General features: G+C 48.7%; 1 protein-coding gene across 1 annotated transcript in view; it reads left to right on the top strand.

Moving 5' to 3' along the window:
- Positions 1-24,476, top strand: part of tmem104 (transmembrane protein 104) — a 42,568-nt gene extending 18,092 nt beyond the window's left edge. The window contains exons 9-10 of the mRNA XM_070981881.1: positions 11,724-11,817; positions 20,844-24,476. Of these exons, the coding sequence (XP_070837982.1) occupies positions 11,724-11,817; positions 20,844-21,607 (858 nt within the window). The 3' untranslated portion in view covers positions 21,608-24,476. The remainder of the gene's footprint in view (positions 1-11,723; positions 11,818-20,843) is intronic.
- Positions 24,477-27,087: the final 2,611 nt, after the last annotated feature.

Raw genomic sequence — 27,087 nt, 5'->3', positions numbered from 1 at the left:
TCCTCACACTGAAGTCTTATCAGATATCTGCTCCTGCATGTTCAAGGGCGTGCGTGTGTGTGCATGTGTGTGTGTGCGCGCACATGTATGAACTCCTTCCTTATGGGGACTGAATACAAGTTCCCACGACATAAATCGTTGAGTTTTGGGATGAGGACTTGGCTCCAGGTCAGGGTGAGGTGAGTGTTGGTTATGGTTATTTTAGGTCTCCAGGAAATAAGTGTAAGTCGATATCTGCGTCCCCAAAAGTGATGGAAACATGACGTGTGTGTGGCCCTGATGAGCCTGTCCTCCCAAAAACTTTAACGGCTCGCTTCTCAATATTTGTCTTAAATCAATAGTCCGCTGCCCACAGCAGCACTGAGAGGCTGTGATCTCTCCTCCTGTTCACACTGGCCTGAACGCTCAGTGGAAGTGATGGAGGTCAGAGTCCTCAGAGTGTGTTCACAGGTTTATCTGAGGCTTTATGATTAGATAGAAACATCTAGTTTGGACTGCTGACAGGTGTTTCTGTTATTTTGTCCACCCATCTATATGGGTGGGAGTAGACACAATAACAGAAACGCCTGTCTGTCTGTCTGTCTGTCTGTCTGTCTGTCTGTCTGTCTGTCTGTCTGTCTGTCCGCCAGTCAAACCCAGACTTGCATCAGTCTTCATGTGCGTGTGAGCAGCTCTCCTCGCAGCCGAAGACGACGTTAATGGACTCCGTTTGTCCCTTTAATGCTTTGACGCAGAGGGGAGACAAGCTGATGTCTGGCACAGGGACGCTGCAGAGTGATGTCACCGCCTCACTCGCTGAATTAACATGACTTCCACGACGTGTGCAGCAGCTCGCGGCCTCATTGGAAATGACCCTGCGTCACCTTCAGCTCATTACGCGTCGGGCTGGTGGTCGTGGACTCCTACGGTCCACCTCCAGCGTCTTCGTGGACTGATTGGGTAGTCAGGTCGTGGCGCTCTGTCGTTGCTCCTCAGGGAGCAGCAGCTTAAGTGCTGTCCGCTGACCCGCTGTGCCCCCCCCAAGTGGAAAATAAAATCCTTGTCTTTTCCAGTTACGTCTCGGCGTGTTGTGTATTCACAAAACGTCCTCTGTGTTGATTTATTCCCATAAAGTCCATCATCGGTTTAATTTGGGAGGAGAGTGTCCTGTACTGTAATGCAGCGTCCTCCTCCTCTTCCTCCTCTTCCTCCTCCTCCCCCGTCTCCGTCTCCCTCTCTCAATGCTCGGGGCGATGGGCGGAGTGAAATAACCGCCGTCCTATTAAACCACAGGCAAATTATCGTTTCTCATTTCCTCCCCAGATCCGTCCTCAGCCCGTCATAAATCTTCAGCCTGTGCCGCCGCTCGTTACTTTCACCTGGGCAGGTGTGTAATGGTTTCTTTTTTGAGGGGCAGAGCGCCACATTAGGACTTTTAATTAGGTGAACGTCTCTGAAGCAGCAGCTTGTTCAAAGTCATGAAGCGAGCGGCGAACGGACGCTCGTCAGTGTTCGCGTTGACTGTCCTTTCAGAGGGACAGAGTGTGTTTGAAATACAGCTGAGCTCAGTACGAACTGTCTCAAACAGGCCGCGTGGACACTTTTGTCCTCTGACTAGTTTTCCTCATCTTTGATTCTGAGTTTGTGAACAGGGTTCGAGGTAAATGCGGCTCTGGCTGTGCTGCAGTCCTCTTTGTTTCACGTGTTTTCAGCGTTCGGTCAGAGCTGATCTGGCAGCCTTTGCTTCACCCTCAGCTTCAGCCTGCGATGCGTCTTCACCTTTCCAAACCTCCTGACCTGCGCTTGGTGATTCACTCCCTTCGCATCCCGCCCTCGCCTTATCCCTCCTCCACGTCTGCTTTTGTCTGACTTGTCTTCCTTCCCCTCATTAGAGTCCTATCTTTAATCGTGTGGAGATGCGGCGGTCTCCAGGGCCACATACCTAATTAACAGTAAAGGCTAACGCGCTGGATGTTTCCTTTTCACCGCCTGCGAATGAGATGAAAGCTGCTTTCAGAGTTTGTCTAAAGATCTTCTTTTTCAAATCTGCTCACGTAGATGTCAGAACTTGGTGAGATAAGAGTTCCTTCTCACACTGTGTCCACTGCTTCGTCTGCTGTCGTCTGTGTCCGGGTGTGGAGACGTGCAGTCTAAAGGTTGAATGCATTGCGTTTGTTTTCCAGGAGAATGTGAATAAACGGGGATAACAACCGATATGCACACTCACAAACCAGACAGTGATCTTGATCATCGTCATATTAATGTTATTTCTTGATCTTTAAGTGTCTCGTATCAAGTCCAGGTGTGATCGTCTGCCGTGCTGGAGGCGTCGCGTGGCCTCCTGCTGCCTTCAGTGAGGAGAAACAGTAACTGTGAGTGAGTAAATGTTGGACTCCCTCGCTTACATTTACTCACTTATATTTACTCTCTTACACTCAAGGCCAGAGCTCACCGGCAGCGCACGGCATCGTCTGCCTGGACTGTTATCATCTACAGTATGTACGGCCGCACAGCAGCGCCAGCGAGACACGCATCAGCTGGGACGGACGAGGCGTTCAGCAGCTGTCCTATTTTCAGCTGTCGACAGGTCGAGAAGGCAGCACTTGTTATTGTGTGACAGAGTCTCAGCGAGGTAAACATAGCATTAAAAAGACATTTCCCGAGGAGGAGACGCTCTGCAGGAGAGCAGCTGAGTCACGTAATGTAACCACAAAACACTGGATTCACTTCATACCAGCATGAGAACGGTGTGTTTTGTGTGCGTGGACGCTGGCTTATTGTACAGAATATTGTCAGACGGAGACTCGAACAAAGTGGCTGAAGGACCTCCAGTGGACTGAATCGTCTCCCTGTTGTCCTGACAGTCCGTCCACAGCCGCTTCACTGCTTCCCTGAGATCTGCTTCAGTTGTTTCTTGGATGCAAAGCGCAGTCAGAGAGTGACGGCCTTATTTATTCATCTGTATACTGTATGTGTGTCGCTGCGGGTTTTTTTTGTGTATGTTGAATTTATATACCCTGATGGCAGCCCAGAGACACAGAGGGGCGGGGGCAGCGTCCAGAGCTGACAGAGATGGAGACGCTTCTGTCAGCTGCAGATAAGCCCTCAGTTCTACAGTCTTTTTCATGAAACACAAAATAAGCACACGCACATTCAGACACATTAACACTGACCCCAAATCTGCCGTCCATGAATCATTTAACTGAGCTTTTAAAAAAGTGTTTTCCTCTCATCAGCACGTCGTCCTGCAGAGCCTGAGCTGATGGAGATCATCAGCTTTGTTCTGAGTTCTGTGTGACTCATTTTGATGTGAACACCTGCAGAATGGCTGATCTGTCTGGCCTGTCGGTGGTTTTTATTACAGGAACCAGCGAATATTTTTCATTTTCCTTTGAAATGACTGTCTCAGTATGTGTTTGGATTTTTCATGGCCGCTTCATTGACTGATCATCTGGGCTCTGCGCTCTTTGCCAAAGAGCACTCGTCTTATTATTAATTGTTATTAATTACAGCATGCCGTCGCTTTGCAAACATAATACCGTTGATGCTGCTTAATGTTGGCATTCACACGCAAGGTTAACTACCCGCACTTCATTTTCTCCCCGTGACGGAAATCCAGAGCAAGATGGACCCATATATCTTAATTGGCGTCATTAATTGGCTCTTGAAATATGACGGGTCGGATCATTTTCTTCATCCGTTCTCATGTTTATTTCTTTATTTATGTTAATCACGCCTGCTCGATGGAGACGTTGCTGCTGATTGATGATGTGGAGGTGGACTCTCGTTCATCCTGACAAACGTATAGCTCCGATATGGTTTTAAGTGTGTCGTGTTGCCTCGCAGGCATCGTCTGCTCCCCTCTGTATTATCTGCCTCTGCCCCCCCCACCGCCTCCCCAGCCATGTTCATCTTTGTCTCACTCCCCTCTCTTCCTGCTGCCTGTGTGTTCAGTGAATCAGTTGACTTGTTATTGCTATCATAAGGGTTTGTACATATCTCCTGGGCTTTTATGGCCTATTTTATGCCGTTTCTATTCCATACCACCGCGGTCACGTTCCCTCAAGTCTTTCATCATACATGTCGCAACCACGACAGCGAATGGCCCATAATATCCAGTATCCCACTGCATTGTGTGTGTGATGCAGCTGAAGTGGTGTTATTCTCAGCATTGTGCAGTCACGGAGCGTTTCATTTTGTTGGGCATCATTAAGATGAAATACTGCCTGGAAATCTAAATACTCTGCCTTTTATAATCTTTGATACCCTGAACATGCACAGATAGTCAGTACTTTCAGGCTGTGAGCCATCTAAATGTGTTTGGAGTACTTCCTTTCTTCCTGCTGATGACTTCATTTGATGAAAGAAAAGCTAACTGTGGCCCGTCTTCGTTTCAGCCTGTAGGTTGAAAAGTAATAGATTGTTTGACTGTACTTTACACATTCAAGGTCTCAACTCAAGGTCTTAATTAAAGTGAAATGATGCGTGCCGTTGCAGAGGTCTTGCATTATTGCCGTTTCTGCAGCTGCTGTGCTGGAAAGAGTCCAGATGTGTGTTTGAGTTGGTGCAGAGTTGTCTGCGCTGCATCTTTGTTTCTGCTGTGAAATGCATCTTGTAGTTAATTACAGCTGGTTTTTATGAAGGTTATGCAGTTTATCAGAAGAGTCAGGTTACAGTGTGTGATGCTAAAGGTGTCTTATTAATTACAGACGACTGAGAAGGAGATTTACAGGATTTGTCCCAGTTTGTCACAGTGCAGGCTTGTCAAAACCGCCCCCCAACAACTCTGTGTTAATGAAGCATATTGAGCTCCAAGGAAAACGATCATGACGAGATGCATCTGATTCAGCTCAACAGGTGACAATGATTGATTGATGACACAGGATTTATTCACTTTGCGTTCATGCATCGCTGCAGCAGTGTCTGAGGGGGAGAAAACAGCTGAATTTAGTTGGAAGATGTCGGTAAATATGGAGGAGAAGACTCCGTCAGTCATGAACGGGTGCAGGTTGACTGGTCGGTTTGAGAAGCAGCAGCTGGTCTCAGTCCAACACGAAGAGCACGGAGTTAAAGTGAGTTTATCCTGGGAAACACGCTGATATGTCAACATGAACTTTACCCTTTAATCACATCTGACTTCCCTTTGCTTCCCTTAATCAGCAGAGTAATTACTTAAAGGTTTTGCCTTCCGTTTCTTTCCTGAGCTGCGACAACGACGATGACGGAAACTCACTGATCTCCACTAACGAAGGAAAAGTGAACGATGACCTGCAGAAACACGAGTTTCTGTTTGAAATCTGTTCGGAATAAAGATTAACATCAGACACAAATGGCTGGGGATATTGGGACTGTGGGGATTGGGAATGGTAATCCCTCTCTCTCTGTTTGATTGTTGGTGGGAGGGGGATTATCGGGGCCCAGGCTGGACCACCGCATGGAGGCACCAGGGCACTTATGATGCTCATCGCCGGGCGTCCTCCCAGGCCTGATCTCCGCTTGCCCTCTGGGTCTTGTAGTGTTAACCCTCTTTGGGTCTGATGAAACATCAGCCAAAATCGTTTAGCAAGCTGGATCGTGATTTTCAGGTTTGCACGGAGCCTGACAGCTTGGCAGCGGCGGACAGAGCGTCGTACGGCTCTGCTGGACATAAATTCCACCGCAGTGACGTCCAAGAAATAGAGGACATCTGTGCCATCGCACCGTTTGGCTGACCCTCCAGCAAAGAACAGAAAAATGTGTTGATTAATTACTTAAATGGGGTGGGCGGTCAGTGGTGGACTAATGCAGCCCAACTGTGATGGATGAAGAGCCGACGCGACACATGGCTCCGGAGGAACGCTCAAAATGTACGTGGTGATTATGAGACCAGCGGATTGGCCCTCAAGCTCAGAGTGACGCAACCTAATGCCAATTAAACGGCTTTCCATCCTCTCTGCGCTCCCTCATCCGCACAAATCCAAAACACGGCTTTATTTACTTCATGGACTTTGAAAGTGATTGACAGCCTGGTTTGCCTGTTGGTGGCGGGTTTTCACCATTATTGCGATCATTCACCATATCTAAGCCCCGTTAATCTCCCGCTCTGCAGCGTCACAGAGCACGGGGAAAGTTGGAGAAAGTTATTTTTAAAAGGACTTTCTTTTCCGACAGAGGACGGTGAAGAATGAGGGGAGATAAACTGAGAGTGACGGCCGTCAGGAGTCCTCCGCCGGACTCAGCTTGAACGGTTGCAATGGGATGGTGAGCGTCTGGACCTCCAGGAGGCCTGTTTGGCTAACTTTTTAAAAATGTCCAGCTGCCACGTGGAAAATGGATTTAGTTTGGCTCTGATTTGATTCGAAGCTGAGGAGCCTCGTCATGATTCGGTCTGTAGTGAGGCCTGCTAACAAAACAACGACAGCGTCACCACAAAGAACCAAAGTTGCGTTTGACTACAGATGAAACGCATGTTTGTGATTGGTCCCAGGAGGTGGTCGTCATTGGAGTTGTGACGCGTTTCTGCCTCATTAACAGTGAACTGAAGGTGTTTCCTGTCTGATGTGCTCACTGACTGAATGCTCAGTTTACCCACAAACCCTGAAATGTACAGGATGAGAAGGACTGCAGTCTAACCGGTGAGGGGACATCAGTGGACAGACTTTGAATAACGTGTTTATGTGCATTGTAATCACACGGCTTTCTTCTTCTGCATCTGCTAGTTTAATGAGTAGCTTGGTGGCACATTTCCCATAGACCGCCACCAAGCAGCCACCTCTTCTGCAGTTAGTTTCTTTCCTTGTGTTCGCTGTAGTTTTACTGTTTATGAATAAAATAAAGAAACCCACTCCCAGTTTTACATCCCAGCTCCCCTCGCGGCTCTTCTTCTTCTCTGCTCCGTTAAAGCTCAGCGTCCTCGCCTCACCTCTGACTGTCGTCTGCCATGTGTCCAACGATGGACGAGGAGAGGCTGCTTGTTGAGGTTGTTTTTGTTGACGTGCTGCGTCACGCTGTCAAAGTCCTTTTAAGGATTCCTGATTTAGAGTTTAAGAGCAGCTCCTGAAATTCACCACAGAGCACAAAGCGGACTGAGCTCTCAGCTCGCTGAGTCCTCCATCGCTGTTAAAGCACACTGATAGCTTTTTGTTAATGTGAGGAAGCTCTCGTGCTTCCTGCAGAGGACCGAATGGCTCTGACCTTTGCTGCGAGGCAGCTTATGCAGATCTTCCTCAGTCTACAGAGATAGGACAGATCTCTCTGCTTGCATCCATCACCGCCTTGGTCACCTTTGCAGTTTCTCATTTCACACTGGCCGTTTATTGTGTTTCACTGAAGTGTGTGATTGCAGCCGTGCAGGCGGCTGCTGCTCAAAGCGGCGTCTCACACTGCAGGAGGAGGAGAAATGGCCGAGTTTTAAGAATGTCTTTGTTGTCAGAAGTGAAATGCTCAAAGTTGATGAGTGTGCCGCTCCGGAGGAGAAAAACCCATCAGCTCGCTGTGGAGGTGGGAGCGGGGGGCGGGGGTGGCGGTGGGTGGGGATCTCGCCAAAATTGATTCATGCCACTTATTTCCTGACAGAATTTGTTTTCGTTTATTGAGACATTTATTAAAGTGAGCATGAAACGTAAGCAGTTTCTGTGGCGAGCAGACAGAAATCTGTATGTCGGCCTTGTGAGCAAAAGAAGATGAAATTGCCTGAACAAAGTATTAAATGAATAAATGCATTGGAACCAAGTGTCATTCAATCTGTCTGCGTTATGAAATTCTGGTTATTTTCATCTCTTCCTCTGTTGTCTGGCAGTTTTTTCTCTCTGGCTGACACTGCTGCATATTCCCAGCTGAGGAAGACCACGGTACGACTCCGAGCGTCTGCTGTGCGATGTTAATGTAATTATGACTGTTAAAGTGCGACGCCGCCAGGCGCAGGGTGAGCTGAGTGACTGTTGACTGGCTGATTGTTTTCATGACCTTTTCAACGAGCGTCTCTTGCTGTAGTTTGCATGAATCTGCCTGCAGCGCCGTTTGTTTTTGGCGTGTGAAGACGTGTGAATGCGTTCGATCATTTCACTCGTCAGGAAGTCTGACGTGTAGAACGCACTGCGCCTGTCGCAGCAGCTCGTGTAACAGCAGCTCGTGTAACAGCAGCTCGTGTAACAGCACTCATGTAACGCTCAGTGGGGGACAAACATTGAAGTGGAGCCGTTTTTGTTTAGGCTGCTTATAGCAGAGAAGCTGACTTTGGTTCTCGATGCTCGTGCTGGAACGTCTTAACGTCTACCTTCAAAAGCACAGTGCTGTGCTGACGTGCATGTTCATGATGCTGCACGCTGCAGATTCTCAAATTGAAGCTGGTCGTTAAATATCTACAGACACAGAAAACAGTCGGTTGGATTTGTTGAATCTTGGACGTGGCTCAAAGCGGGACTGGACCCTCCTCTTGTGTGCCTCCTGCTCCGTCCTCACGGCCACAGTGCACCTTTTTTTAAGGTGGAATGGTAAAGTGTGATCTCCCGCTGGCCGTCCTCTCCACTGTGGTGTGGTCATGCCAGCTCTCCGGTCTGAGTCACCAAACAGCACATGGCATCGGATGCCGCTCGCCCACTCACGCTCCCTCTTAAAGAGCCGTTTCCTGCGGCTTCCTCTTTTTCCTGCGCAGCTTTGAGATCTACCAGACGAGGACCAGGCCTGTCTGTACGCACTTGTCCTGACATTTAGTTTACGTCCTCGTTGTCCAGTTAATGGACTGTCTTTGTGGCTTTACAGGTTTTAGCCCATTAACTTCAAAGTGTCAGCTGTTGTGTATCAAAGAAAAATGAATGTTTGCTTTGTAGAAGTGGTCAGAATGAGCGTTTGAAGGATAAACGGGTCAAAACAACATCGAGGATCATCCAGGATAGCTGGTGTGTTAGCCATCATTAACCTGTTGAATTTAACCCAGTTTGACTGCTGGACTGATGTGTTGAGGCTGCTGCTCCTCTACCTCCTCTGTGACTGAACACCAGAGCCGCTTCCCGCTGGACGTAATGGAAAATAACAGAATACGCTCCTAAAAGTCATAATGTTGTCAGAAATGCAAAGCCCAGGAGCCACATTACCGTCTCTGTCGTGATCTAATTGGTCCAAATGTGGGCTGCAGTTATTTCAGGACGTTCTTGTGCTGCTCTCGTTGTTAGGATGCAGTGGAGCGGGTGGTGTCCTCGGGCTGGTGGTGGTCTGGGGCTTTATGGGATGATGTGAGCTGTAGAGGTGCAGTCTGGATCCACGAGGTGTCCAGACGCTGCTGAGAAATTCATCAGCCGTGAGGCCACATGCAAACAGGCTCAGCGCTGTTAGCCCTCAGTCTGTGCCACACCTTGCTGGATTTTTACCTTTCTAAGATCTGATGTGTGATCAGCTTCAGAAACAGACTCTCAGGACTTCAGGTTAAAGTCCTGCAGGGTCGTTCAGACAGAAAGGAACTTTTCTCCTCGTGTCATCCAAAATAAATTTTGACTTCTGGCTCATTTTGTTGATTCGCCCCAAACAGCCGACTGTACAAATGTTAGCTGTAAGCTAGCCAGCAGCAGGCGCGCTGACCGCGGGCTGAAGTGTGTTTCCTCCTGAGGCAGCAAATGTTTCACTTAAACTGTTAAACACTGATGCACTACAGGTACAGGCACTGATCCAGAAACTGATGAAGGACAGACAATGAGCACCCTGTCACCAAGAAGTCAGTGTGTGACTGTAAAGGAGTGCAGCTTCTTCAAACAAAACAAACAGGAAGTAAGCAAACGGTGGGACTGACAAACGCCGTAAAGCTCTCCGCTGGTCGTTAGCTGTTGTCATTGGATGGATTCAGTCATCACGCAGTATCAGATGCTCAATAAGCCGTTTTCGTTCAGTGTGACAGGTAGTTTTCAGACTTCAGTGTGTCTGAGCTCAGCGCTGAAACGCCGCTGTCTGTCAGCCAGCTGCCATTCATTCCTCCTCCTCCTTCAGACTCATCTCTCTTCAACGCTTCACTCATCGCCTCCAGTAGCTGTTTGCAGATTTATGCTTTGGCGTGGCTCGAGCTTCGGCTGCACTTTGCCAAGAAGACAGCTGGTAATACTTTTAATATATAGACACGCAGGCATCGTCATTATTCAGCAGAATTAAAGGCGATCAGTTTTTGTCCCGTCTCACACACACACACACACACACACACACACACACACACACACACACACACACACACACACACACACACACACACACACACACACACACACACACCCAGCTGTCCATGGAGTCGCTGTGTGAAGTCTTTCTGTCGGACACTTTCAGACACTTAAAATCAGCTCTTATTTACAGCTTACAGCAGGAATGAGTGTCTGAAATTGATCTCTGCTCCCAGCTTTAGTACTTCATGTACAACAACATGTTTCGTTACAGCCTGTGTGTACTATGATATCTTCATACTGCAGTAAACGTGAGCGGGAACACGTGTTAAACCATTGGATCGTGATGGTTTGCTTCAGAAACTGCGACAGCACTGAATGCTAAATGTATGATAAATGTCACAGTGAGGATGATGTTCAGAAGGTTTTTCTATTTATATTTAACGTGTTAACATTTGCTAATTAGCGCAGCCGGGGCTGATGGGAATGTCATTAGATTTGCAGGTATTTGGTCATAAACCAAAGACAAATGGAAGTTTGACATTTTCATCCAGAGCGTTTCGCCGCCGGCGTTTTCATGCTGAAGTCGTTTTCTGCTGCGTCCAGACGTTCCTCCTCGCTCTGCACAAGTCATTCTGGAAGTCCCACATTTAAAGATAGTGTGAGTCTTCATATCCACTCTGCTTTCGCCTGATGCTGTGCTGACGTCGGGTTGTGTGTCCTGGCAGGTGTGTGTGTGTGTGTGTGTGTGTGTGTGTGTGTGTGTGTGTGTGTGTGTGTGTGTGTGTGTGTGTGTGTGTGTGTGTGTGTGTGTGCCTCCTCTTCAGAGATCACATGCCAGTCAAAGTGTGCAGGCACAGAGAGGGAAGAAATGGATGATGGGAATAAGTTTGCGGGCATGAAGGAGGAGGAGGAGGAGGAGGAGGAGGAGGAGGAGGAGGAGGAGCGACGGGAGCTGATGGAAGAGGAGCAACAGTCGCTGAGCCTCTGATTGCAGCTGGTGATAAAGAAAAGCACCAGATAGGCAATCAGAGTTGTGTCCTGAGAGGATTTGAAGTTTTTCGGTGGACTATGGATTGGTCCACCTGCTTATCTGTCCACTGATCTGTGAGAGGGCTGATGGGATTTTGACAGCACTGGACAGAATGACACAAATGACAAGTATCACGACTGAAGTCTGAAACGGCTGCAGGCCGCAATTAACACGAGTCAGGCGAACACATGCGGGAGAGAACCACAGTGATGAACGCCAGGAGCAATTCAGCCATTACTGTTGAACCCAGAAAGGCAAAAAACAGGTGAAGTCTTCAAATAACTTGTTCCAAAATCAAAAGATTCTCAGTTTCCGTTGATATAAAACAAAGAAAAGAAATTCTCACATTCAGTCGCTGAAACCAACAAATGCTTTTGCTTGAGGGTCAGTTTAACCTTTAATGAATACACGTCTGACACAGAAACAGTTCAGAGGGGGGGCTGCAGCGCGTCTGAGTGACGTTTGACTGTCTTCTGATTGGACAGTGAAGGAGACAGCTTGTTTCCTGTCGTCCTTTTCTCTGATCGTTAGACATTTGAAGCAGTTGTTTGTTTGTTTGTTTGTCAACACCTCGTCCTCTCTGTCTCCTCCTGCAGAGCGTCTTCACTCTCCTGTTGGGTCCGTTCACCTTCTTCAACGCCCAGAAGACCAAATACCTGCAGATCCTCACCTCTCTCATGCGCTGGATTGGTAAGAATCAGCGAACCCTGCAGACATCTCTCTGCCTCTCTCCGTCCTCGGCTCTCTCTGTCTGGTTTCTTCTCTTTCTGCCGACATTTATTTCCATTTTCTCTGCCCCTCCCTCGTCCCCCCCGCTGCCGCGCTCAGGTCCGTCCATCACGGTTGGGTCCTGCTCTGTGTCTGTGATTCCCATCTCCTCTCATTCCTCAGCCTGACAGGCCTGACAGCCCGTCCCAGGCTTGATTGGACCGTCACTCACAGGGCGACGTCCTGTTAAAATCACAGCGCCACTGAATCATGGCGCCGCCCCCGCACGGCCGCGCGCCGGCTCGCATGAACAACACACAAACATGGCAGCATCCCCACGCTGTCTGGAGGCACCTCCCGCTCCTCTTCATCAGTCTTCACCCTCCTCTGTCAGCTTATGTGATGGTGTTGTTGCTGTTGCGCGGCTCTTTACAGCACGGGCTAATGGTTCAAAATGGCTGCTGCGGACGCTCAGTGTTTCCTCCTGAGCCATAACGAGAAGCGCTCCCAGACATCCAACAGCCACTGAAGTTAGATTTTGATCAGATGTTATCTTGTCTTCTTTCATGTCAGGATTTGCTGCTTTTCTTTTGTCATTTTTCAGAGTAAATGAAGACTCTTTGGGTTGAACTGCTGGTTGGACAACAGAAGCATTTTGAAGGCGTCACATGAGCATTCGGCATTTTAAAGATTGAACGACGTAACAGTACAAACGATGGGCAGATTCATCGATAATGAAAGTCATTTGGTGTGAGGGTTCAGCTACAGCTGCGTACAGTGTAACCATAGGGGATCTGAATGATTAAAAAGCTTATTAAATCAGAATAATCCTTTAAGATCAGAGGTCATAACTTGGAGTGTTTGGTCAGAGAGCCGTGAGCTTTACGTTTGCTGTCAGTCTGAGTCGTCGCAGTGTTTGTGGACGAGCTGCTGCTGTTTCAGCTGCTGTCTCTTCACATGCAGTATATGTACCGCGTGTGTGTTTTTTCGGACAGCTACAAGGTGTTTGACGTAAAGTGTTCTGCTCTGGAAAGCACTGAAGCGGTGGCTGCAGCGTCTTCCAGGAGTCCCCAGCATACGCGTGGATCACAGACTGCGCCGATAAATCAAACGCTGGGCAGTCGACTCTCCTCCAGACCTGCCTCTGCGCTGTCAGACTCTCCCCGCAGGCTTCAGTTGGCTGGAAAAGATTTATAGTTCACGTTTTCTCTAAAAATGCTGCTTTTGACATGACTGATGAATTGAGATGATCGCAGTTCTCTAAATAAGGAAGATTCAAACTATATGTTTTTTAAAAATACGGCACATTTATCGTTGTTTGCCTCCCGGGTCTCACGCTCTATTTTGTTTGGAATCACTGAACAGACATGCGACCCCCCCCCCGGCCGTTACTCACCGCTCCCCGGATGCACCTGCAGTCACCTGTGCTGCCCTGCGAGGCCTCGTGCTGTGTTGAGTGTCGGGGTTAGCAGCTGGCCGGCGTGTCGGGGCCCGGCCTCCCGCCCTCGGCTCTGCCCTTGTCACCATCGTTGCCGCTCAGCTGTAGTCACCTTCTCGTCCGGCGAGCCCTGTTTTGTTTTGTTTTTTTGTTTTCAGCCCAAACATGAGTGATGGCGTGCCTGCCTGCTGCTGGGCCGCCTCGAACATGCTGTGGTTTTCCGTGCAGGAGCCATTAGCCCGGGTCAGCGTGACACTGTTTTTACAACCCACATCTCCTGACTGCAGTCGTTTGGTCGCCTTAATTGATCCTAAATTAAAATGGAAGCTGGTGCAGAGGGCGGCGTTTGGGCTCAGACCATCTGCGCACGTTTTGTTTGGACATGCAGCATCTTAAACACTACAAGTTCTTTTTTTTCATTTCTGCAGTGAACAGATGAAATAAATGAGGTTAATCTGTTCGTCGAGCTTTAGATGTGTTGATTCTATTTGTGAGCTGTGAGCAGCGTCAGGCTAGCTGTTTCCTCCTGCTTATGCTAAGCTAAGCTAAGCTAAGCTAAGCACGCCCTGCCTCCAGCTCCAACTCAACTGGAACTCAGGACACGTTGAATTCTTATTCTGAAGGTGCTTTAACACAAGTTCTGACTTTGTGGCTGAATTTCGAGGAACTGGATGGTGATGGTGAAGGTGTCACTCTGAATATCTCAGACGCTGGTGATTGGTTGTTTACCAGCTGACCTGATGATCCCTCTGACCGCTCTGTGTTTGAGTGTTTGAAGTGAAACTCAAGGAGCCGTTCAGGGTAAATCACAGTGACACGTGTGTCACTGATTGGACCAGAGAGGCGTTCACATGTTTTTATAAGCTTTGCTGAATGTAAATATTAAGAAAACACACAAAACAACACAGTTTCCCACCTCATCGTTTGTGTCGATAAGCGTGTGGACAGGTGAACGCTGGCTCCACCTGTTGCAGCCTCTTCGTTTCCTGCTGCTAAAAGCCGAGGGATCATCATCATCATCATCAGCAGCAGCTCTCCAGAAGACCACCTTTTCCACACCGACAGCCGTCGAGAGCTCCTCTGACTGATATTGAGTGGAATGAGAGGAGGGAACAAGTTAACAGCCTCCCCACGCAGTGAGCCAGTATCAATCACATCAGTCCTCTCCTGGGATGGACGGAGGGACGGATGGACGGAGGGACGGATGGATGGTGTCCACACTAACAGCTGAGTGAGTGAACATGGATCGTGTGCGTCCACAGAGCTGCTGTCACGTTCACAGGAGAGGAAAGATTTTCACCTGATGTTCCTTCTGCTTTCTGAAGCAAACTGCAGGCTGCTGAACAGTTTGACGTAAAGTAAAAGCCTTCATGTGTGGTGAGAGAGCTCAGAAAATGTGTGTTTTGCTGTGCTGTACTCTGAAACATATACTGATGTAAATGCCTGAGTGTAAAGGCCTTAAAGCACAGTGCACATACAGCTTTCCTGCTGTGTGCTCTTACAGTGCCGAGTCAAAGCAGACCGCGTGGACGACTTCCTCTTGACGTTAAAGGATCTTTTCCTGTTCATCAGTGTAAAATAGAAAAACACATTATATCGTCTTTGATCCAGTTTTATAAAACAATAAAAAATGGAGAGTTTTGCAGGCGCTGTGTTTGTGTTTTCGTGTAGAATTTCTAAAAAGCAAAAAGGTTTATATCTCTGTCTTTAAGATTATATTTGAACACACAAAATTTTAACGGCCAAATATTTTTTTTATCATCAGGACTTGTAAAGAAGTGAGTGAGTGTGTGATCAGCTGAATGTTTATGTGAAATACAGTAAACGGCACAAAAACAACAGAGTTACGCGTCACGGCGTCGGCCGGTGATCCGCGCCTCGCCACCCGTCTGAAGGCTGAGCTCACTGCAGCAGAGGGGGTGGAGGTAAGAGCGTGCCCTCAGGGATGTTCCCAGCTGCTGTTTGAAGGGGGGGGTGTTTGTGAAGGTCAGGGGGACTCTGGCGGATGCTTGAGTGGAAAGTTGGGTTTGTCCGGAGCGTGCGGCTCACAGGGGAGCGGTGAAATATGAGCAGGTCTTAACGAAGCGTGCAGCTGAAGCACAGTTCAGAGGTCCAGAAAGATTACATCTAAGAGGGAACAAGCCCAGATTGGAAAACATCGGTCTCTCTGTGTTTGTACGGCGCTCCTGTGGTCAACCAAGGACCAAAGCATCAGACGTGTGCGGGGCGTGGATAAATAGCAGCACGATCGCGGCCCCCGTCCTTCATCTCTGCTCGGTGTCGATGCCTCTTTTCCTAATGAGACGAGTCCCGGCCGACGAGCGATGGTGGACGTCTGCTTCGGCTGGAGAACATGATCAATTGGGTCGAGTAACTAAGCTTTTAATTATGGTCGGCGACCTCTGGGTCTTGTTTACCTCAGAGGTGCCTTCACTCCACGGCGGAGTGATTTGAAGGAGGAATCAAAGCTGAAAAGAAGCTTTTTCTTTATACTTATTATTTATTGATTTAAATCCTCGACCCGTGAACCTCTGACGTGGCTTTAATCCTGAGCTAAACCTCCCGCGTTCCATCGACGCCTCCTCCATTAATGATTGCTGATTGTTGCCTTTCAAATGCTGTATTTAAACACTGATGTTAGACTCTCACCTTTCACCTTCTCTCCACACTGACGGAGGCTCGGTTTTGTCCGTCAGTCCTGAGACGTCTTTGATTTTACGTGAGCGGGACAACCTTCAGCCTTCAGGTGGACAGAATCTCTTTTGGCTTCTTCTAACGATCGTTTTTGTTGTCTGTTAATCTTTGTTTTTGTCTTTAAGTGATCGATCGCTCCTGAAATAGTGACAAAAGCTCAAGGTGACGTCTTCGGATTGTTTGTTTTGTCCAACCAGCAGACAAACAGGAAGTCCTCTCGTTTGAGAAGCTGGAAGCAGAGGACAAGTCATACCGTCATAATTGGCTGTTTCCTCTTTTAAAGTGTGATTTCTCTGGATTGTTCCTTGTCGTGCAGGTTGCACAGAGACAGTTGCATTAGCTTATCTGTGGATAAGGTGCAGACTCTCCGAGCTTCGGCTCAGTCAGGGGCCTGATTGATGTTTCCATGAAGCTGTTGGTGTCATGGAGTTTGGCTGAACCTGAGCCGCAGTGCTAAACAGTCGGCCAACTGCTGTGCTGTGTTTACTGATAGCCCTATCTGAGATCACACGACTTGTTAGGAGGCAGAGCAGCCACTTATCACCCAGTCACCCACCAAACACAGCGTTGGCGTTGGTGTTGGCGGCGGCGTGCTCGCTCCCATCCTGATACGTTTGAGGTGAGGGAGCTCTACCACAGCGAGAGATCCAGAGACCTTGGTGAGAACTGGGCGAGGGGCCAGGGCTGCTAATTGCCTCAGAGATCATCCAAGAGCGCTGAAGGAGTGTCTGTCTTAATTAATGATGGAGCGATTGCTGTGCTCTAAAACCACTAGAGGGGGCGATGTTTGAACTGGCAAACAGGAAGAGAAAACAGTTGTGCAGCATCACCAGAACCTTCCGCTGTGCTAGTGTTTGAAACGCTGCCACTCCTCTCCGCCATCAAAGCAGCCGACGAGTCCTTGACCTTCCCGCTATCATCAATGAATCGCTCGCGTTTAAGTGTCCAAGTCGTTCTCTCTGAGGAGCGAGACCCCCCAGCTTGCAGCTTTCCCGCGCTCGGCCGCACATGAGATTGATCACCTCTCACCTCCCACCATTTTCTACTCATTAATTGAGTCCAGGAGTCCCATCTCCTCCGAGATAGCTGCTGAAGAATCCTTCGCCGTGCACAGTCAATGACTCCTTGGAGCATTGAGTGTGCGCCAGCCTCGCCTGAACGCCAACAGCTTTGTTTGCTGCCAGAGAGAATACAGCTGTAAGAGCCTCCTCTGGAGGGCCGTTAAGTCGAAGCATTCCTCACAAGGTCACTGCCGTCCCCGTCCAGGTGATATAAATCACAGGCTGCGAGACGGACGGCCGCTCGTTACGTGGACGTGATGTGTGGCTGTTTGACACCTGCTCCATTTGCTCAGTTCATGTGTACCGCCGAGCGCGGGTGAGGCCCAGCGCGTCCACTGGAAAGTGTGTGTAATCACCGCCTCCCGACAGGTAACTGCAGAGGTAAATGGCTCGTTTGTGGAGGGTCTTTGGAAAGGTGGGTGTAGCTGCTGATGGTAGTGGGCGACGTAGGAATGTGTGTAAGAAGAGAAGAGGAGTTCAGATCATTGATCATTTCGTTTCCTTACTGGTTTCAGTGCACTTATAGTCACTGAATAATGTGTTTGAAAGCGGCTCACGCCCCCATCCTCCATCAGTCCCGAGACCTGGGGGGCCGCCGCGCTGAATTTACCATGTAAATAAAGAACTTCAGTCTTTGGTCCTTCAAAGCCGTCAAGGTGATCACAGCTAATGTGCTCTTATTTCATGGCCGCGCAGTGCTTCAGCATTGACATTCATAGCTTCAGCCGCAGCGAGTGCGATAAAATTGTCACGGGCCGCCGTGATTTGCCCACCTCATGTAGCATGATGCAGCTGAGAGTCGGTGACAAATGAGCACATTATGAAAAGCTTCATCCTGGCGCCTTTGTTCCTGCCGCTCAGCTCCTCTCGACCGTCTGATTGACTTTCAATTTCTCTGAAAAATAAGGGTTTAGTTCCCGTGTCTTAAATAAGATAAATGACTTCTCTGCTTCTGATTAGCAGGAATCTTGATGAATAATGGACAGAAAAGAGACGTTATGCTTTTTATTCTACAGTTTGGAGGGATTTGCAGTATTTTTCAGCTGTTAACCCTCAATCACGTTTAACTAGCAGCTTACAGTACAACCAGCCGTGCTGTCCAGACCTCTTGCAGCATCTTAATCTTGGCTAGACTTGCGAAAAGGTGCTTTAGGTATTGTGTTAGTGGCCAACCTCCCTGAGGCACTCTTAATTAAAAGCCCCATGCTTGTTTCCTTCCTGCATGTGTTGGTGTCAAAGAGGAGAAAAGCTCCTTTTCTGCCGTCCTCCACCTTTTCCTCCCTCGTGTACCTGTAGGCAGACAGGTGGCTGCGCTCGGCGGTTCACACATAGAGCGCACCTTACTGACAGCAAGGTGGGAGGAAGACGAGCGTTTGAAGGAGAAAGAAGGAGCGCAGGGAGCAGACAGATGGGTTGTAGTGATGGCTCTTTCACACATTAAAGATGGTTTTTGGGAGAGTAATGCAGAGAGGAAGAGACGGGTGTCTGGCCTGAGAAGACAGATATAATAATGATGTCCTGTGGGTTTTCATACGTCTCATACAGCCACAGCAGCTGCACATAAACTCCACCAGCGTATAACGTCTGCGATGTGAACGATGGAGCTGATCGCTGCCGTCGACACAACGCACACAATCCGACGAGCGCCTAGCTCCTCGGTTTCAGAGGCGTCTCTCCTGCTGCTCTGCAGAGGATACGCTCCGAGTCTAGTTTCCTGAGCGAGACAGGTAGCCGGACACCAGGTCGGTGTTGTGAATCTGGTGAATTTTCAAAATAAAACACCCTCTAAGAAAATCAGGCAGGAAGAACGCTGTGATCCTGAAACGCTGTCGGTGGGTTTGCAGCCGCGTGCAGGTCAGAACAAAAACATGTTGCATACATGATGTGTAGGAGACGCGCCTGATGGACTCAGATTTACAGAAAATGAAGTTGTTTTGAGAATGAATTCATCATTTTAGTCATTTTTAAGTTAAAAACGTGCTCTGGTTTCAGTTTCTCTGATGTGAGAATTTGCTGTCTTCTACGTTTTGTTGTTCAAAACAACATTGTGGGCAGTTTTCTAACATTTCATACATCGATTGATTAATTAATGAGTCCTGGACATAATTGGGAAATTAATCAATAATGAAACCAGTCCTTATTTGCATTGTGCGTCCGTGTCCTTGACGGTCGGGGCGTCGTCCAGCCGTTTGACCTCGCTGCGTGAGGTCAGGAGGGTGCAGCCGGCAGCGAGCCAGAGATTACATGGATGGAAGCCAAAGATGCATTAAATATCGAACACCTGTGTAACTGATTTACAGACGCTCGACGCTGATGTGTGTGAGCGTTTACATCGACTCTGAGTGTGTGGAAAGGGTGAGGCGGGGTGAGGCGGGGTGAGGAGCGACGATCTGTTGTAGTCGGTGAAGCTTCTTTTTCAGGTTATGTTCTGCAGAAAAGCAGTGATGATGACTTCTACATGGGAAGATATTCTCCTTTTGGTTGAGCGTCACAGCCGCCATCTGACCTCTGACCTCCACTCTGTGCCCTCATCTTCTCCATCAGCTTTACTCTGTTTTTATCATTTCCATGTTTTTTCTTTTCCACCCCGTAACGATCTGATGGCAGGTCTTACAAATCTTTCCTGGATTTTATGTCCATGAAGTCGATGGTTGACCTCAGTATCTCTCAGTCTCTGTAAAGCACTTTCTAATCATTCTTCTCTGGCTCCTCTGACGTCGTGGTCGTGCTGGTGCTCTTGTTTCTCATCGACTTTAATGTTTGTCCAGACGCTCACCTCTGTCCTGAACGCCTTTGTCGCTGATGGTTTCTCCTTCCCTTCGTACAGTCCGTCCCAGATAATTGGGATGAATTTTATCCTCCTGACATACATTAAAGCGCCGCTGCAGGAGCGAACGGGAGCTGATTAATAGAGCTTGATGAAACTCCCCACCTTGCACACTTCCCCTCCACCCCGTTCAACCTGTGCTGGAAACAGAAACTGTTCCAGGACCTGCTGTAATGCCCTCTTGAGTATCTCCATCAAAGGCAGCAGGAGTCTCTCGTTCATTTATGCATCACGCCCGGCCTCTCAGGGTGCACGGAAGCGTGTTATATAGAATCATTTTCTGCACATGTGTGGCAAATTATGGTCCGAGCGGCGCTTCCTAAATGTCACCCTGTGTTTGAAGGACAGCGTGATGATGAAAGTTGAAGAGCTGGCTCCTGGCCATGGCGGGGCTATGACTAACTCCTGGTGTCACGGGCCGATTGAGTGTGTGTGGAGGTGAGACGGCTCACCGGGGCCGTGTGACTGTAACAGGCCTGCACGCCACACTCGGAGGCCTCCTTTAGACACGCTCACGCTGGCTTCCAGAGAGGCACCTCCAGAAATCAATTGGGGATGTGATGTGAACAGCAGGAGGTGGAGACGCATGGAGAGGCCTCTCTATCTTCACCTGGTTCCAGTGACTTCACGTCGGCCGTCAGATGTTCCCTGGTTGGTTTTTTACGCCCGACGTTTCTGGGACAAACAGCTGGAGGGCAGTTCAAGACGGAGAGAATGAACCTCACTCACATGTGGTGTATAACCTCCTTTTAGAGCAGAATATGTAACTGAATGTCAGGATTAACGCACATTAAAATATAGTATGAACAGGAAATGGCAGATTTACTTCTCCAGTATGAAAACCATCAAAACCTCAAACGGACAGAAATCAAAAGCTCTCTGTGCAACCACCTCGGCTTCACACTCGGTGACTTTCTGTCCTGCTGTCGTCTTGGTGAGACGTTCACTGTCACAGTTTAACTCCTTCTCCTCTGTTCTCTTCTTACAGCGTTCTCCATGATGATCATCTTGGCTCTGATCCGCATCAGTAAAGGCACCGACAAGCGCCACCCGCCCGTCGCCTCCCTCTCTGGGGTGCCCAACCTGTTCGGGGTGTGCGTCTACTCCTTCATGTGTCAGCACTCCCTGCCCTCCCTGGTGACCCCCATCTCCAACAAGAAACGCGTGGGCGTCCTGGTGTTGGCGGACTACGTCCTGATCCTGGGCTTCTATGCCCTCCTCTCGTTCACCGCCATCTTCTGCTTTGACAGCTCGCTGCTGCACGACATGTACACGCTGAACTTCACGGACAACTGCGACGTGTTAGATATTCCGTTCCTGCGCTACTTCCTGGGCCTGTTCCCGGTTTTCACCATCAGCACCAACTTCCCCATCATTGCCGTCACGCTTCGCAACAACTGGAAGACCCTGTTCCACCGGGACGGAGGCACCTACCCGTGGGTGGTGGACCGTGTCGTGTTTCCCCTCATTACCCTGGTGCCCCCGATCGTTGTGGCCTTCTGCACCCACAACTTGGAGTCCCTGGTGGGCATCACCGGAGCCTACGCTGGCACAGGGATCCAGTACATCATCCCGGCCTGTCTGGTGTATTACGGTAGACGCCACCTGGAGCCGGTGATGGGCAGGGATGCCATCAACAAGCACCAGTCGCCCTTCCGCCACGCCTTCTGGGTGTGGTTTGTTTTGGTGTGGGCCGCCTCCTGCCTCATGTTTGTCACAGCCAACATCATCCTGACTGACACCAAGAAATGAGAGCTCGCCGATCGGAGAGCTCGCGTCCGTGTGGCCGGTCTGTTTGCTCCTGCACACGAGGCCTTACATGCTGCTGGTTGGACAGTGTGCCTTTTTATGGGACTTTGGTTGCATATATGAAATGTAATAAGAGTAATTTATCAAATTTGTTAAAAGGGACCAAATGTCAGGTGTTTTCGTTCCATCAGAAAAGCTGGAACAGTGCATGTCGACAATGAAAGGGAGCTGAAAAGGATCATTTATGAACAGTCACCTTGGGGTTTCACAAGGATTTGCACTTAAACAACTTTTTAAAAGTATGTCTTAAGGGTTCAGCGTGCTTCAGACAAACGAGTTCAAACTGCAGGAAGCTGGCTCGCCTGTCGGATTGTCGGTCGGAGGAGTTGTTGAGCTCTGGAGGAGGATTGGCTGTCAGACGTTATCGATCCGACGGGCGCTTTGTTTGAAGCAGACTGATGCTTTAAGAGTTCTGTGAAGTGTCCATCCTGTGCGTCTTTATGTTTGTCTGTCTCATTCAAATCTCAAACCACGGAGCAGGCAGGGAGTCAGGATCCACTGGACCTTCAGGGCAGATCGTCGGCATAAAAATACATTAAAACCAGAGCAGAGTAGTGAAGAGAAAGAGCCCGTCACGTCCGGACTCGTGCTTTGTTGGCGTCTACACAGCTTAATAATGAAATTGGAGCAGAAACCAACAGGAAGGATTCGGGGACGATCAGTCTTTGGAGGCTGACGTGAATCCATTCCTCAGCGGCGGCTGCCTGCGATCTGCTCGCCCCCCTTGTGAACAATGAGGCTCGGTCTGCGACAGATCCGCTGACAGATAGGCCTCCAGGACGAGCTCCATCTCTGTTCATCACCGGGCGCTCGCGCCTGTAGTTCACGCACAGGACACGTCTCCCGTCTTTTACTGCTCAGCACCGTTCACGGCTCTGTCGGCCTCACGCTGTATCCATCACACAGCCCGGCGCCTGACGGGATAATAGTGATCTACGGCGCTTCGCTTCTGGATGTGGTGGGGCCTCAGTGGCCAAAAGTGACGGGGAGCGAGCCGAATGTGACTCAGAGCTTGGTGCTCTACCTGCTGTACTGTATCTCTGTAACGCTGGTTTCACTGACACGTGGCAGCTTCCTCTCTGAGTCGTGCCTGCGTTGATTGTTGCCCTGACACCTTAAACCTTCACCTGTCACATTATTAACAGCCAAATACTTGTTAAAGTACAGAGAAGTGAACAGAGCAGTGAAAAACAGTGTTTCTAATAAAACAGCAGGTCTCAGCAGATGTCCCTCTGGATCGTCCGGGTCTCACCGGGGACAGGTGGGCGTCTGGGGGACTAGTTCTTCAGTAGAACTCTGTGGATTGTCCACAGGAAGAGGAGCCACAGACAGGTTTTTATTCAGCTCTGCTGCATTAGGACGGAGGCAGAGACACATATCTCCAAATCTGGACAAATAAAACTAACGAGACCTCTGGAGGTTTTTAGTTTGTTTATGTTTTGGATAGAAAGTGTTGTTGACGGCGTTGCTTCACTGGACTGCTGTAGGTCTTAATCAGCGTAGGAGAATAGAGCTGATTGATTCAAATCCAGCTTCAGCACAGCTGCAGTCAGCAGTTTAACTGAACGTTGTGTTCAGCGCCAACAGGAAGTCCACCTGTGGAAGGACAAACGCAGTGCAGCGAAGGTGAAAAACCTTGAGGTGATTTCAGGCGTGTACACTCTAACTCAAAGCAACCTAAACTGACTTTAAAGTGTGTGTGGATGTAGAAAATAACTGACTCAGTGACGGAAACACCTGCACAGCTTCCTCACCTGCACTTTGTCCGTGTTTGTCTTTCCTTGCACACCTTGTTCTACTGGGATTTTGGTGATTGAAATGTTGTGAGTTGCTGTCTTAAAGGCTGCTTTGGTGTCATATTATGCAGTGTTTTAATGTGCAGAGACGCTGTCCTCTGCCTGTGTTGTCTTATTTTTCTGTGGACGGTTCGGGCTGCGGCCTTTGGGCCGTGAGCGTGCAGCCTCCAGCCAATAACAGCCCACAGGTGAGGTGAGAGACAGGTAGCGGCCAGGTGCCAGACTGTAAGCAGCGTACCTTTAAGTGACACATCGTCCTGAGATATCCAGACTCGTAGCTCCATCTTTCCTTCACCTCGCGGAAAGCCTTCGTCGGGCCGTGCTGCTCTTCCTCAGCTGCTCGATGCAGTCTGAGCTGAGGTCTCCACTCGTCCACTGCAGCTCTGCTGAAGGCTGCAGAGGCTCCACAGGTTTGAGGTCGTCGCTGGTTTCAGGTGTCGTCAGGTGTGTCAGTGCTGCAGCGGCGAGCTTCACCTGAGGACGGACGGGGACGCTGTAACGGTCCCTTCACACAGAAACACTTAAACATCTTTGTGCTTTCCACGCTCACATTCCCGCTGCTCGTCTTCTTCTCTTCACACTGAATGAAACGCTTTAACCCTGTGGTTCAGTGTGTGTTCGTGTGTGTTCGTGTGTGTTCGTGTCTGTGTGAGCGGTCGATTCCATGTTGGATCTGTCAGACGTCTTCTGAGGACTTGGAGTTGTGAAATGTGCCTTTTTTTTATGGGGTCGTTTTCTTGGCCGAAATTTCTCGACTCTGACGTTTTTGGCATCTCAGCATCTGCACGTGAGGTCGTTTCTTTACCTGACAATCAGCGAGCTTCAGCGTCCTTCTTCCTCTGTTTCCCTGAATATTTCTGTTTCTCTTCTCATCTTTCCTCCATGTTTCAGGTATTTGTTTACAGTCGTTCGGCCAGCCTGTGATTCACTCATTTGTATGGATGTTTCCTGCTTTAATGGATGTTCTGTTGAATTTTTATGATTCACAAAGAAAATAAAAGCTTTATGTTCATCTGAACCTCGTCAACCTCGATGCTTTCAGGGACGCTGGGTTTTCTTACTGCCTGCCTCTAATTTTCTAGTGTTTGCCCTCATCATTGAGAACATTTACTCTCTGGCCTCTGTGTGGAGAATAAGAACAACAAACTACAGCCTCAGACATTTAACCTGTATCATTATTATTATTATTATTATTATTATTATTTCCTTTCTACTTTAATATCTAATTGCATTGCACAGCCACACTATGAGGCCAGAAGTATGTGGACGCCCTGTTCACATACCTCAAAATACTCGTGGTCTGGCTCCGTTTATCCTCATTTGGACTTCTGATCTGTGGCCACAGTTTGGGGAAGTCAAGTCTGATCCATAAAGAAATGCTTTTTCCCAGTTCGTCGTGGAAGAACTTGACTGGTCTGCTCAGAACGTCTGACCTCAGCCCCACCCAGCACCCACTGTGAGCCGGACCTGAACCCCCTGATCAGCGCTGGACCTCTCTAATGCTCTTTGTGGCTGAATGGGAATAAACCCCCGCAGCAGGGCTTCCTGTAGCAGCAGCACATCAAAGGTCAAACATGGCCGTAATGATGAGGTGTCCACATACTTCTGGCCACGTTGGGTACTTTCCAATTTAGCCTGCAGGAACGATTTACAGAGTTTTACAGAATGAAAGATCAAAATCTGATTTTAGTCGATGTCTTTGTTTAAAGTGGAGTCACAGGTTGTTCCTGGAAGTTCAGCAAAAAGCAGCTTTGCAACATGACTGACGGTCGAGAGGCAGATGATGGTCCACACGGGGTGGAGGTCATGGCATCTGTTTGTCCTTTTTCATGCAGCTCATTTATGAAATGTGAAGAAACCTTCAAACCATCAAAAACCTGTGAGCTGGTCCACATTTCATCCAGAATGTTTCACTAGTTTTTGAGAAATCCTGCAAACTTACAAACAAACAGGACTGAAGCCTTTAACCTTTAAGTGACTGAGGTGATGAAGAACTGATGCATGAGTCATAACCAGCAGGACGGACGGCAGCAGCTCCCAGTACGAGCCCTCGTTAAGATTCAGTGACTTTAATTAGATGTGGCCTTGTTTCACGCCGGCGTTCAGTCTTTACAGTGTAAAAGGTCTGAAGTGAAATTTCGCTCTGGTCTGTTTCCAGACTGGCGTTTCCTGAAGGCGGATGAACGAATCAGCGCGGCTCGCTGTGACTTCAGTCGTGTCTCATTCTCATATTCAGTCGAACTCCTACATAATTCGCAGTCGGGAGTGTTTGTACCTGCTCTCCAGGTAACTGCCATCTTTTTTTTTTTTTTACACCTCCGTTCACCTCAATCTTCCCTGAAGCAGCTCACTAGCTTTTTATTGACATGCGAGATCCTTGTTTTTATTACCCGACCAAACCCCCCCCTCTGAATCTCAATGTGAGACGGCTGTAATTTAATTCACCCTCTGCCCTTCTGTGTGTGTGCGGGGTGTGTGCGTGTTTGGGGGCAGAGCTATAATTGGAAATGCAAACTTGGCTCAGTTTAATTAATTCACAGCGTGGTTAATTGCCGCCTGGTTTATACAGCGCAGGAAGAGAGAGCAGGTACTGGTTTGTTTGCGCATATTTGATCTCCTGAGGTGAAATTTTAGATTTTTAAACTTCTCGCTTCATCAGCATCTCTGAAAAATCATCAAACAACACAATCAGGCAGATGTTCTGCGTTCTCTTCTTCACTGAAGCAGCGACTCCATCAGATTATCTGCAGAATTAAACTCATTAATGAGATGATACTGATGGGAGTTTGTGCAGCGTGTGCCTTCTTACCTTAATATCTCCGTGTATTTGATGCATTTTACATTTGCTTCTTATAATTTATCCCGTTAAATTCCTACTTTACATCATGTCCTGCATTATTTTCTGATGTCTACATACTGTAAATACAGTATGAACTCTGCTCAGTAGGCACACGCTCTGCAGTCATGTTGAACTGAGCAGGTGATGAGTGTGAAGACGAGTATTTCAAAGGTGTGCTGCGGGAAAACATTCGACCAATCACAGCCTTCTGAGGGAGAGACACATTCACTTCCTGTGTCTCCAGTGTGCAGCCAATCAGGTCGTCGGGTCACAATTTGAATTTGTCCGATAGTGATGAAAAAAACCTGCTGAACTGACGATCAGGCTGTATGAAATCTGATTTGTTTGGACGTCAGAGGTGAACTTTTCCATTTTTTTACTCCTTCTCTCCACCAGCACGTGCCGTCATGTCACCCCATCCTCGATCAGTCGTCGTCCCTGCTGTTGCATAATTGCTGCCAATTTGCTGCAGCGGCCCCATTTTCTCTCCAGGAGGTTTAATCCTGGCTGCCGTCCCCTCAGTGAGACCTGGAGAGCTGCTGGACGGTGGAGAGCTGCTCCCTTTGTCCTTGGGAGGAGACAGAAACACTCTGGCTGGACTGTCTGCAGTCGCATCCATTCTGCTCCACGGCTTTATTACTCCATTTATTTACTCCGGCTGCTTCAGGTGCTGCAGAGACCTGCTCGCCCCCACAGGTGAGGCCCGGCGGCGGAGGCGATTATGACTCCATCAGCTCGCTTTATTAAGTGTCAGGACACTGCAGCCGCTGCACAGACAGAGGCGGCGT

Source organism: Chaetodon trifascialis, chromosome 15 (assembly GCF_039877785.1).
Source record: "Chaetodon trifascialis isolate fChaTrf1 chromosome 15, fChaTrf1.hap1, whole genome shotgun sequence".
Lineage (NCBI taxonomy): Eukaryota > Metazoa > Chordata > Actinopteri > Chaetodontiformes > Chaetodontidae > Chaetodon > Chaetodon trifascialis.
This window is presented reverse-complemented; position numbering and strand designations above follow the sequence as displayed.